At 38.4% G+C, this 13,988-nt stretch overlaps 1 protein-coding gene across 1 annotated transcript in view; it reads left to right on the top strand.

The window, feature by feature from the left end:
• The window catches only part of LOC111140398 (L-2-hydroxyglutarate dehydrogenase), a 43,998-nt gene that overhangs the window by 9,925 nt on the left and 20,085 nt on the right, over positions 1-13,988 (top strand). The window contains exons 4-6 of the mRNA XM_022492664.1: positions 2,851-2,982; positions 11,072-11,234; positions 13,109-13,143. Coding sequence (XP_022348372.1) covers positions 2,851-2,982; positions 11,072-11,234; positions 13,109-13,143 — 330 coding nt within the window. The remainder of the gene's footprint in view (positions 1-2,850; positions 2,983-11,071; positions 11,235-13,108; positions 13,144-13,988) is intronic.

Genomic DNA, 13,988 nt, shown 5'->3' with positions numbered 1-13,988 from the left:
GGAGCCCGATGCGGGACTTGATCCTAGAAGTCCAGGATCATGACCTGAACTGAAGGCAGTCGCTCAACCAACTGAGCCACCCAGGAGCTCTAGGATAGTTTTTCAATTTGGATGCCTTTTGTATACTTTTTTCTCTCCTAATTTTCCCAGGTAGAATCATAAATACAGTGTTAAATAGAAGTAGTGAGAATGGACATCCTTGTTGCTGATCTTAGTGAGAGAGCATTCAATCTTTCACTATTAAGTATGATGCTAGTTGTAGGGTTTTTTTATATAGATACCCTTTGTCAAATTGAGGAAGTTCCTTTCTATTGTGAATTTAAGGTTTTTTCATTTCTTTCCCCCCCAAGATTTTTATTTTTAAATAATCTTTACCCCCCACATGAAGCTTGAACTCACAACCCATGTCAAGAGTCACATGTTCTACCAACTGAGCCAGCCAGCCGCCCCAAATCTGTAATGTGTTTTTTTATCATGAAAGGGTATGCCTTTTCTGCTTCTGTTGAGGCAATCTTGTTTTTATATTCTATTAATATGGTATATTAAATCAATTGACTTTTGTTTTTTGTTGTTTTTTTTTTTAAAGATTTTTTATTTATTTATTTGACAGAGAGAGATCACAAGTAGACAGAGAGGCAGGCAGAGAGAGAGAGAGAGAGAGGGAAGCAGGCTCCCTGCTGAGCAGAGAGCCCGATGCGGGACTCGATCCCAGGACCCTGAGATCATGACCTGAGCCGAAGGCAGCGGCTTAACCCACTGAGCCACCCAGGCGCCCTCAATTGATTTTTGGATGTTAAATTGATTTGGCATTCCTGCAATGAATACCACTTGGCCGCAGTGTCAATCTTTTTTATATGTTGCACACTTAGTTTACTAGTGTTGTGTTCAGGATTTTTGCATCAATATTCATATTGGATATTGGTCTGCAGTTTTATTTTCTTTTGATATCTGTTTGTTTGGATATCAGGCTAATACTGGCCTCATAGAATTAGAAAGTATTCCCTCTTCTTCAGTTCTTTGAAAGTTTATGTGGAATTGGAGCTAATTTTTCTTTAAACATATGGCAGTATTCACGGGTAAAGAAAGCCCTTGAGCTTGAGCTTTTCTTTGTGGGAAGTTTTAAAGTTACTAATCCAATTTCTTTACTTGTTATAGGCCTATTCAGATTTTCTTTTTCTTCTTGAGTCAGTTTCAGAAGTTTGTGTTTTTTCTATGAACTTTGCCATTTCATATAGATTATCTAATTTGTTGCTATATAGTTATTCATATTTCCTTGTAAGTCTTCTCCATGTTTTTTTTTTTGTTTTGTTTTTAAGATCTTATTTATTTATTTGACAGACAGAGATCACAAGCAGGCAGAGAGGCAGCCAGAGAGAGGAGGAAGCAGACTCCCTGCTGAGCGGACAGCCCAATACGGGGCTCCATCTCAGTACCCTGAGATCATGACCCAAGCCAAAGGCAGAGGCTTTAACCCACTGAGGCACCCAGGTGCCCCATTCTTCATGTAGTTTTTAAGAATAAAAGTTTCTTGTTGCTATTAAAGGTGCTATGATTTTTTAAATAATGTGGAATAATGGTCCCAACATAGTGTTGAGTGAAAAAAACAAGATATAAAATTTTATTTACACTTTTTATATTGAATTATAAGGGTTCTTTTTATATATTCTGGAATTAGACAATATCAGCTATGTGATTTATGAGTATTTTAACCCATTCCTTGTGTTGTCTTTTCACTTTCTTGATAGTGTCCCTTGATTTCACTTCTATTTTTAAGGTTAATTATTTGTTGATTTAAATAACATTTACATTGATTAAAAGTATTATCTTAATAAAATTCTGTTGACTTCTTGCTATGAAGTAACAATTTGTGAATTCTGATGTACCTGTGAATTCTAATGTACCTGTGAATATGCATCTGTGCCTTTCTTTGCCAGTAGCTGTTAAGGAAGAAACTACCTCAGATAGATAGTTTGCCCAGAAATAAATAGAAAAAGAATTGTGAGTAAAGTTGATTGATTTACTGTTTTTTTTCTTCTGCAGTAGAATGCATTAGTAAATATTTTATAATATACTTTATTCCAGGAAATAAAATGGATAGTTTTCTGTTAGTGATATCCCATTATACTAAATAACAGTTTTCTGATAAATTGGTATTTTATATACTCTTGTAGAAATAAGAAGGCCATTCTTTTTTTTTTTTTTTTAAAGATTTTATTTATTTATTTGACAGAGATCACAAGTAGGCAGAGAGGCAGGCAGAGAGAGAGAGAGGAGGAAGCAGGCTTCCCACTGAGCAGAGAGCCTGATTTGGGGCTCGATCCCAGGACCTTGAGATCATGACCTGAGTCAAAGGCAGAGGCTTTAACTCACTGAGCCACCCAGGCGCTCCCAAGAAGGCCATTCTTTTTTGTTTGTTTGTTTTGGTTTTGGTTTTTGGTTTTTTTAATTGTAAAGACTATGCCACCTGTGCTACTCTACCCTTTAGAATTGAGGGAGTGATGTTGATAATAGTTGCTGTGGCCAAGATTCATGTAGCAACTGTGATAGCAGAAGTGGAAATTAAGGCTACATCTCACTTTTAAGGAAAATTTGTTTTTTTTTTTTAATTTTTAATTTTTTACTTTTTTAAAGGAAAAATTGTTTTAATGCAGTTTTCTTAAGACAACTTTTTCCTATGGAGGTGGAAATTGAGGTCATGAAAAAAGGGAGAAGTAGACAAAAATCAAACAAATTTGAATCATGATAATTTATGATTTTTTATTGACTTTATCTTTTATAGTTAATTATATGTTTAACTCTCCATATTCTTAACTTGTTTTTGTTGTTGTTGTTGTTGTTTTTGTTTTTAAGCTTATAGTAGCTGTTAAACAAGAAGAAATCCCCAGACTTCAGGCCCTATATGAGAGAGGCCTGCAGAATGGTGTGCAGGGCCTGAGGCTAATCCAACAGGAGGATATAAAGAAGAAGGAGCCATATTGTAGGGTAAATGATTCACTAAAACCCCACATTCATGCTCACAAAGACATTTTCATTTAGGGCTCAGTCGTGTGACATGGAAGCTGAAGGTGAACTTAAAAGAAGGAATCACTCTTCTGGGACAGTGAGGTAACAGCCACAAGGGGGCATTGCTGCAAATTCTGAACACCTAATTTCTTCTTTCCCGGTGAGAAAATACCAAATCTGAAGAACATAAGCAGAGACAAGAGGAGGTCTTAGACCATATGGTATATTGGGAAAGCATTGAGTGGTGAGGTATGGTTGATTCCCAGGGTGTGTAGGGAGAGATAATAGATGAGCCTGGAAAAACAGGATTAGGCTTGTGTAAAGGACTTAATATTCCCACTAATAACTTTGAAGTTAGTAGGCATGAGGAAGCACTGAAAAATTTTGAGAAGGGTGGCTGCATTATCCATGAGTGTGAAGGGTAGTTTGTAGAATATCTTGCTTAGAACATGCTAAGGGGAGAACAGATCTTTTATTTATGAAAGAAACATGAATAATAATTTAATAGTTACTCAGCATATTGACTTTCTTTGATAGTCTTTCAGAGGCTATCAGTCCTACCCCAGTTCCACTAACTATTCCAATGAATGGCTATTATCTCCTATTCCTCACCACCATCATTTTTGGGGCAAGAAGCAGAAGTATGTGTTAACATACCAACTTCAGAAATTCAGTATAAGCAAAATATCATGTAGAGTCACCACAATAAAATGGCTTAATGACTGTTTAAACTTCTTTCTTTCTTTCTTTCTTTCTTTTTTAGAGCAGTTAGGGAGGAGGGGAAAGGAGAGAGAGAGAATCTTAAGCAGGTTCTGCACCCAGTGTGGGGCCCGACGTGAGGCTTTACCTCATGACCCTGAGATCATGACCTGAGCTGAAACCAACAGTTGGATGCTTCACTGACTGAGCCACCCAGGTGCCTCCACCCCATTTTATTGACAATATACAATAGGTGGACTCTAGGTACATATCTTAGAGAATGTGACTTTGAACTCACTGCCAAGCAATGCTTATCAAAAGCTTAGTTTATGGGAAATAAAAACACTATTTATGAGTGATATCCAATATGTAGACCATTTATTCCTATACGTCTACACTACCCAAGTGGCACACCTGCATTGCAGTGTTTTTCTCTTCCCATCCTACTCTTTGACCCCAGATTATTCCCTCTGAATTATTCTTTGGTTTTATGGCATTAGCCTATGGAGAAGGTCATTGTGACACTGGATGAGGATGAGGTTAGGATGAGGTTGAGGATGAGGTTAGGATGAGATTGAGGACATAGGTTGTCCACTGTGTTATCCAACATCTGTCTCTGAGAACCCTCAGGAGAAATTTTTCTCAGACCTCACTTCTAAGAATAATTATGTTCTTCCTGAGCACAATTAACTTGTTTTTATCTTATGAACATGGACTCATTTAATCAATTGTGTTGTTGTATTTACCGTGGCTGCAAGGAAGCTCGGAGACACACTTGTGTTTCCACTCCTCCCAGATATCTAGGGTCTTAAGCATATATTTTTATTTTTATGTATTTCTCTCTTCATTTCATTATATCTTTCCACTCTCATCTTCTATCTGCCTTGATTTTTTGGACTTTTTTTGTTGAATCATAACATAAGAATCATAAATGTATCGCGTGATGAATTTTCATAAAGTGTGACCAGTACCTGGATCAACAGCATAATGTTACCAGCCTCTCAGTATTCTTCTCAAGCCCCTTCCTATCACTACCTTTCCCCTAAGGGTAATCACTATCCTGACTTCTTACATCATAGGTTTTATAATTGTATTAAGTGGAATTGTATAATAGGTGCTCATTTTGTGTCTGAACTTATTTTATTCAGTATTAGTTATGAAATTCATCCATATGTTGCATATAGTTGTAGTTATAAGTTTCATGGCCTTACAATTATACAAAGGTAAAAGGGTACTTTTTTTTTTTTTTAAGATTTTATTTATTTATTTGACAGACAGAGATCACAAGTAGGCAGAGAGGCAGGCAGAGAGAGAGGTGGAGGCAGGCTCCCGGCTGAGCAGAGAGCCCGATGCGGGGCTCGATCCCAGGACCTTGGGATCATGACCTGAGCTGAAGGCAGAGGCTTAACCCACTGAGCCACCCAGGCGCCCCTACATTTTTTTTTTTTTTCTATATGGATACCCAATTGACCCAGCACCATTTGTCAAAACACCATTGTTTCCCCACTGAACTGCACTGTTACCTTTGTGGTATCAGGTGACTGTACCTGTGGGCTCCATGTCTGGACTATTCGGTTCTGTTCTCTCCTCTTTCACCACTACCATAATGTCTTGATTATCATAACTTTTTAGTAGGTTTAATAATCTGGTCAAGAAATTCCTTTAATTTTGTTCTTTTTCAACATTACTTGGCTGTTCTTAGATCTTTGTATTTCTGTATATCTTTTAGAATTGATTTGCTAGGGGCGCCTGGGTGGCTCAGTGGGTTAAAGCCTCTGCCTTCAGCTCAGGTCATGATCCTGGAGTCCTGGGATCAAGCCCCGGGGCATCAGGCTCTCTGCTCAGCAGGGAGCCTGCTTCCTCCTCTCTCTCTGCCTACTTGTGTCTGTCAAAAAAAAAAAAAAAAAAAAGACTTAATTTGCTAAACCCCACAAGGTAAACTTTTGTGATTTTGATTGAGATTGCATTGAATTTGTAGGTCCATTGGAGACAATTTATATCTTCACAATATTGTATCTTCTAATCCATGAACATAGTAGATCCATCCATTTATCTGTATCTTCATAATTCATTACAAAAATGTGTTATAATTTTCAGTGTAGGGGTCTTTCATATCTCTTAGATTCATTTCTAGGTATTTGATGGTTTTTGATACTCCCGTAAATGGTATTGTTACTTAAATTCACTTTCTACTTGTTTCATTTTCTGCTTGTATGTTGCAAATATTTCTACTTGTATATTGCAAACACTAGAAAATTTCATTTTCTACTTGTATATTGCAAATATATGGAAATATATTTGATTTTTGACCTTTTGTCCATCTTGGATGTTAAATTCACATATTTATTCTAATAGTTTCTATAATTTTGGGGGGGAATTTTCTATGTAGTCTTGTTGTTTACAAATAATAATTTTTATTTTTTCCCTTCCAATTAATATACTTAGCTGGCTCAATGTTTAGTGCTAGTATATATTGTTTTGTGTTCTTTGTTTGTTTTTAGAAGCTGCCTCAAATCTTTTCTGCAAAAAAGACAAAGTAGGAATAAAGTTTTTTCCCCCATGAAGTTATCTTTAGTTATATAGGTCAAAATATATGGTTTTCTTTTCTTTTTTTTTTAAGATTTTATTTACTTAAGAGCACAAGCAGGTGGAGGGGCAGAGGGAGAGGAAGAGGGTAAGGGCAGTCTTCCTGTTGAGCATGGAGCCTGATGCAGGGCTCGACCTAGGGGTAGATGCAGGGCTCGATCCGAGGACCCCCAGATCATGACCTGAACTGTCAGATGCTTAACTGACTAAGCCACCCAGGCATCCCCAAATATAGGTCTTCTTTATTAGTATAAAGTTACTAAGAGGCTATTAGTATAAAGTTACTAAGAGGAATCATAATACCTAGGATTCCAAATAATGTTGAATGAATTCTTCTTCCAAAGGTCATAGCATCTTCAGTTCTAGCATTCCTCACCTTGGGTCTCAGAATAATCAAAGTGTTTTTCTTGGGATACACTAGGCCTTCTATTCCCTATTCTTCTCTCCAGGTATTTCTTGTCTCTCTGACATGGTAAATGAATGACTAATTTTGTAAAAACAAGTCACATTCATTGACTATCTTATTTTGGCTTTCTGTTTCTTTCAGGCTTTGACCAAATGCTACATGGTCTAAGCCAGGGTTGGCAGTGTGGTCGGTGGGCCAAATCCAGCCTGCCACCTGTTTTTTATGGCCTATGAACTGAGGATAGTTTTTACATTTTTAAATTGTTGAAGAAAATTAAAAGAATCATATTTTGTGACACATGAAAATTATATGAAATGGAAATTTCAGTGTCCAAAAATATAGGAATACATGTATTTTTTTGTATTGTCTATGGCTGTTTTTGTACCATAGCCAAACTGAGTAGTTTGAGATCATAAGTCCCATGTAAACAAAAATATTTAGTGGCTGGCCCTTTACAGAAAAGATTGCCAGCCCCTGGTCTAAATAGCAGGGAACCACTGAAGAATTTGGGCAGGAGAATGACATGTAAAATGTGCCAATTTAGGGAACTTAATCAAGTTTCTGGTACATAGGATGGAATTGGACTGGACATAGGAAAGAGGGGAGCCTTGAATCAGAGGCCAGAGCCAGCTGGAATAGTAATCGTAGTCTGTTGTAGAACTTTGTAAGGGGCTTTAGAGAGAGGAAGAAATGGGAAGAGGAGCCCAGGCTTTATATCATGCTTGACTGTTAAAAACAAACAGTGGGGCGCCTGGCTGGTTCAGTGGATTAAAACCTCTGTCTTCAGCTCAGGTCGTGATCCCAGGGTCCTGGGATCGAGCCCTACACCGGGCTCTCTGCTTGGCAGGAAGCCTGCTTCCTTCTCTCTCTCCGCCTGCCTCTCTGCCTACTTGTGATCTCTGTCTGTCAAATAAATAAATAAAATCTTAAAAACAACAACAACAACAACAAAAAACAAAACAGAGCAGCTTTTCACGCATTGTAAGGTTGAGTCCGGATGGTGTTCTGTATGCCTGACCATGTAGTCTTCACAGGCCTCACAATGAGTAGATGAGCTATGTGTGCATAGTCAGATTACATGTGTCTTAAAATGAAAGTGACTCAGTTACTTTCCCAAGGTCACATAGCTCCCAAGAGTCCCTGCCCCAAGATCTGATTCAGAACTGGTATTTTTTCTGTTCAGTTCAGCCAACATTTTCATCTTTACTATGTGCCAAACACTATATTAGGTACTACAGGTATGAAGATGAGTAAGATATGGTGACCAGCCTAAAGAAAGGTAAAGAGTAGCAGAAGATAAAATTCTAACATAGTAAAAAGTATTTTGATAGAGCTAATAATCTGTTTTATATCAATATAAGGGAAAGATTTTAGCTTAGTCTACGAGTTTAGGAAAGGCTTCTTGAGGTAAACCTTCACTTGAGAGATGAGTAAGGAGTGTAACTAAAAAAGGGGGTAGAATCTGCTTTTCTCCAAGGGCTCTGCAGAACTGATCTACTTTATTTTATTTTATTTTTTTTTTAAAGATGTTATTTATTTATTTGACAGAGAGAGATCACAAGTAGACGGAGAGGCAGGCAGAGAGAGAGAGGGAAGCAGGCTTCCTGCCGAGCAGAGAGCCCGATGTGGGACTCGATCCCAGGACCCCGAGATCACAACCTGAGCCGAAGGCAGTGGCTTAACCCACTGAGCCACCCAGGCGCCCCAACTGATCTACTTTATATAATGTTGCATTAACATTATCTGGCACTTTATATAATGCCACATTATAATTATTTATGCCTACATGTATTTAGTGGTGACAATGTATAGTGGAAAATAGTCTGATTATTACATAAAGGTCTCTTGTGTGAATTTCTTCCTGGTCCTTCAACCCTAGTGCTATGACCAGGAGTAGGGGGCAAAATTTCTATAGTATAGGTTCATTTCTGTTTTGTCCAGCCTCTCCGGAAAGAAAAAGTTCAGGGCAGCTCTAAAGGGCTTTTTGGATCAGATCTCTTTAGGGAGAAGATTAAATAGCCCTAAGGGGAGAATCTTGGAAATTTTTGTAAACTTTGTCTTTGGAGGATAGCTCTCGACAGCTCTCTCTGGGCAGATCCTGACTGTGCACTCTGACCTTAGCTTTTGTGATCTTTTTGCCTTTTCTTTAACACTATTAGTCAACTACACGTTCATCTCTTCCTCTCTCCACCTGACTGACTTTCAACTCCCAACTTTCTGTGTCCTGCTTGCCTAGTTCATTTCTAGCCACCTGACCTGCAGTGGCCTCAGATTTCAAGCTCTGACCTGCTAACCTGTAGAATGCATGCACAGCCTCCTGGCTGACACCCAGCCTGTCTACCAGCCCCATCCTGGGCCAGGGCGTTGAATTGCTGAGCCACAGTGACTCACTCCACCTTCTCCCAACATATGTATATTGTGGGGCACACCAGCATCTTATGAGGTGGAACAAAACCAAGACTTGAAGGAGAAAGAAAGAAGGGAGACCTTTAAGGGAAGGTCTAGAGTGGAGAGAGATCTAGTATGTTTAAAGACAGCCCTTAGAAGTTCACCATTCAGTAAAAGTTTGAGTGCCTTCTGTGTGTCAGACATTGTGCTGGGTAATAGGAAAAATAAGATGAATAAGGAAGTTACTGGGATTCCAAAAAACTTGACAGGAAGCACTTTTATAGCATGTTTTTATCCTTCTTTTATCTTATTTGTCATGTAGTTTATGTGAGGTGAGAAGTTTTTGTGACTAAGCTTTTGGTATTACATGCTGGTTTCCAAGGTTATTGTACCCCAAATACTATTTACAGTTTGAAGTTGGATTATAACCATTGACTTGTGGATTTGGAGGTGGTCAGGCAATATAAGATCCAATGTCAAAATCTTAAATGTGTATCTATTACATCAAGACATAAGGAATGATTTCTGTGTTTGGCAAATGATCTCATAGTCTGGAAGCAAAAATCAAATTTACCAAATGTTGCCTTCAATTTGTGACAAGAGACTATTGCTTGTTTTGTGAGCCTTTACCCCTAGTTGTGATCTGGCCATTTGGAATGGGTGATCAGGGATGGATGGCAAAGCCAAAAGCTTTTAGAGGTTAAGCAGGTAAATGTATTGGAGTAGGGGTGGGGCTGAATACAAGAATGAGATATTTAAAATAATACTATCAGATAGAATTGTAAAACTGCAATGATACTAGTCCCATGCCGGCCAAACGAGAGGATGGCAGCATTTACCAGTCACACATAGCTTCTGGGCATTAGTTGTTCTGGGAACCAGGCTACCGGCCTCTTAGGGAAAACCGATTGGGAGAACTGATATACTCATACACATAGTAAGGCAACAGAAAATGATGCTGTTTCCAAGGATTCACCAAAATCTAGTCAATACTTGGCATGTGAAATTCTATTCTTAAGAATGGTAAAGGCAGGGACGCCTGGGTGGCTCAGTTGGTTGAGCGGGTGCCTTTGGCTCAGGTCATGATCCCAGCGTCCTGGGATCGAGTCCCACATCGGGCTCCTTGCTCATCAGGGAGCCTGCTTCTCCCTCTGCCTCTGCCTGCCATTCTGTCTGCCTGTGCTTGCTCTCTCTCCCTCTCTCTCTCTGACAAATAAATAAATAAAATCTTTAAAAAAAAAAAAAAAAGAATGGTAAAGGCCAACGCACATTCAAAATTTGTTCCAAAAAATCAAGTAAGTATGATTATAGGTCATACATCTGTAGAGTTTGAGCATGTCTTGAGTGGTAAGACAAAAACAAAAAGCCTACCAAATAGCAACAACATAATGACAACAAAAAACTCAGGCTATTAATTTCTCTATTACTTGAAGAGAAAATTGGAGTTAACCACATAAAATCTCCATTCAATATTTCTTGTCCTGAAGATAGAGTTTGCAGCAAATCAAATCAACACTCTGCAAACATTGTAAATAGCTAGAACAACTCTGAGTCCTCACTGAGTGTGCATGACATATGATACACTACTGGGAAAATCTCAGTGAAGTTCATTTAAAACAATCATTTGGTGATATGGAAGTTGACTCAGAATCAGATATGAATCAGAATCAGGTATGTTGAGGGATGAATAAAACTGAAAAACTCATTGTAGCAGCTAGAAGAACCCAGCAAAATTAACTCCCCAACAGAGGAGAATGATTTCCTGAGTACAAGAGATTTTCTTATTTAGCTAGTCTTATTTCTTTTATTTGTTAGACATATTATTCAACATCAGATTTAGGCACTGAATTTTTGCCAAGAAATGATAATGAATATTATCCATCAAAATTAACAGTAAAAAAAATTCAGTCCCAAATAAAATTTATTGAACAACCTATCCTCGATTATTTTCAATTATATGATCTTGACTGTTTCATAATCCTGTCCCAGGGTCTAATGGCTATTGATTGCCCATACACTGGCATTGTGGACTATCGGCAGGTGGCTTTGTCATTTGCCCAGGATTTCCAAGAAGCAGGTGGCGTTGTCATGACCAGTTTTGAAGTAAAAGATATTGAAATGGCTAAAGAAAGTCCTTCAGGAAGTAAAGATGGTAAGCCATCCTTGTCCTTTCTTTTGCATACTTGTATTGATTCCTTTTTTTTTTTTAAGATTCTATTTATTTATTTGACAGAGAGAGCACAAGCAGAGGGTGCTGGAGGCAGAGGGAGAGGGAGAAGCAGACTTCCTGCAGAGCAAGGAGACCAGTACGGGGCTTGATCCCAGGACACTGGGATCATGACCTGAGCCCAAGGCAGATGCTCAACTGACCGAGCCACCCAGGCGCCCCACTTGTATTGACTTCTAAACCAACTATTTTTGTCTGGGGTGTTATTGGTGGGAGGGTCCCCGGGAGCTAGGCTAAAGTAAGGTGTAGAGCTGGATGCAGGTGCAGAAGGGATGAATGTGAGATTGGATATGGGAGAATTGGGGCTTTTGATGAGTCTTGTGCTGATAAAACTTGGCACTGATTGGACACTACTGACTGGCGCTAAAACCTGAACTGCCAACTGTTAATGGAAAACTAGCCTCCACACCCTTGCTTATTTTGTAGATAATAGTCAGAATCCTTTGGGGATGCTTATTAAAAATGCAGGTTTCAGGGAGCCTGACTGGCTTAGTCAGAAGAACATAGGACTCTTGATCTCGGGGGTGTGGGTTCAAGCCCCACGTGGGATGTAGAGATTACTTAAAAATAAAATCTTTTTTAAAAAATGCACATTTTAACATCACCCAGTCTTACTGAATCAGACTGTCTGTAAACGGGGTATGACATCCATTTTGAACTCTCCCCCACCCCCACCATTGTAGATGACTTAGAGTTTGTTTTGTTTTGCTTCGTTTTGTGAGTAATTTTTTTTTAAACCAATGAATTGGTTTGTAACCTTGAATTTTTTTGGACATTTTTGCTATTGGGAAATTTGAAGGAGAAAAAGTAGAGTGCTCAGTTGCTCAGTTCTTCCTTAACTGTTTTTTTTTTTTTTTAAGATTTCATTTATTTATTTGACAGACGGAGATCACAAGTAGGCAGAGAAGGAGGCAGAGGGAGAGAGGGAAGCAGGCTCCCTGCTGAGCAGAGAGCCCGATGCGGGGCTCTATCCCAGGACCCTGGGATCATGACCTGAGCCAAAGGCAGAGGCTTTAACCCACTGAGCCACCCAGGTCACCCCCTTAACTGGTTTTTAAGGAGATTTGGGCTGTTTGAATCATTCTCCTAGTGTCCTTCTAAATATGATACGATAAGCAAGATTGTTAAATAATTAAGATTGGTATAGAAAGATAACATAAAATCAAAATTATGATCTAAGCAGATCATAGTCTTTACCTGATGTTTATATGCTTTTTAAGACTTTGAGATCCCATGTACCTCATTGGGAACTAATTTTATAAATAGTTTATTATTGGAATTTTTTGTATTGTGATAACTCTTGCTTCTCTCTGCATCCTAGAATCTGCAAACACTCAGCTTACAACACTTACACAAAAAGCACTCATTAGCCCATTGCAAAAATACATATTAATTGATGATCAGTGTTGCACAGTGGCAGTATTGTAGCCAATGAGGTTTATCTGAGGTGTGATTATTGCTAATTGATTAATGATGATCTATCTATTTTACATCTTGGTTTGTAGGATTACAGTTCAGAGAAAAGCTGGGACTGTCTATGTTGAATCTGAGGTGGAGAGTGGTCTATAAACATAGATTAAATGAATTAAAACAAGTTTAAAAATAGGCCAGAGTTTTATATATTATCAAATATGAAGTAGTTTAATCTTATTACTTCATAAAAAGCTTTAGAATGAAAAGTGGGAGGCATTCATGGTTACAAAAGAAGAAAATGATTTAAATTTGTTACTAATATAATATTTCAAAAATGTAGGTCTTCTTTTACTAAAAATAAATCTTTCACCAATTTTTTTTTTCAGGAATGAAATATCCAATTGTTATAAGGAATCCAAAGGTAAAGATTCTTAAACAACACTACTTACATCTACTTTATCTACTTTCATCCCTTCTCCTCCCTTAAAAAGTTGAATTAATCACAGTGCTGTCTTCTATGTCCTTGGATGAATTTTGTCGAATGTAGAAGTTATTCTGAGATAAATTCTTTTTTTTTTTTTTTTTAAGATTTTATTTATTTATTTGACAGAGAGAGAGAGACAGGGAGAGAGGGAAAACAAGCAGAGGGAGTGGGAGAGGGAGAAGCAGGTTTCCCGCTGAGGAGGGAGTGCGATGTGGGACTCGATCCCAGGTCCCAAGACCCGGGAATCATGACTTGAGCCAAAGGCTGACACTTAACAACTGAGCCACCCAGGCGCCCCCTAAGATAAATTTTTTGAGAGCAGTTTAAAAGCTTGCTTTTTAAGAAGGGTTTCAACTTGGAGTTGTCTTCACAAAGTGATTATGCCAGCAAAGAATAGGATTATAAGCACTTGGAGTATTTAAGGCAAAACTAATAAATATTTTATTGCTCCATCTACTTACCTGCATTAACTTATTCACTCTCTACCAGTTAGAGGACTTTGGTGGAGGGAAGATTGCTCAGAGGGAAATGAACTGCTTTCCTTTATCTGCATGTAGTCTAAAACAAGAGCTACTGAATGGCATAAAAGCATTGCATTTGCTATATATTCTCCAAGTGATCAGAGTTCAGTCATGTGAGTAGAGTCATTAATGAGGGTTGTAGGTCTTATGCATTTGTGAAGGGATCTGGGGAAGCACAGGTTCAGAAGGGGAGTTGGTAGATCAGAGGCATCTCTAGCCAGTCTGTGAAGCCAAGTGTGTCCAACTACTAAAGTGGGATTG

This window comes from Enhydra lutris, unplaced genomic scaffold (assembly GCF_002288905.1).
Source record: "Enhydra lutris kenyoni isolate GAN:26980312 unplaced genomic scaffold, ASM228890v2 scaffoldscaffold4, whole genome shotgun sequence".
In the NCBI taxonomy this organism is placed as follows: Eukaryota; Metazoa; Chordata; class Mammalia; order Carnivora; family Mustelidae; genus Enhydra; species Enhydra lutris.
This window is presented reverse-complemented; position numbering and strand designations above follow the sequence as displayed.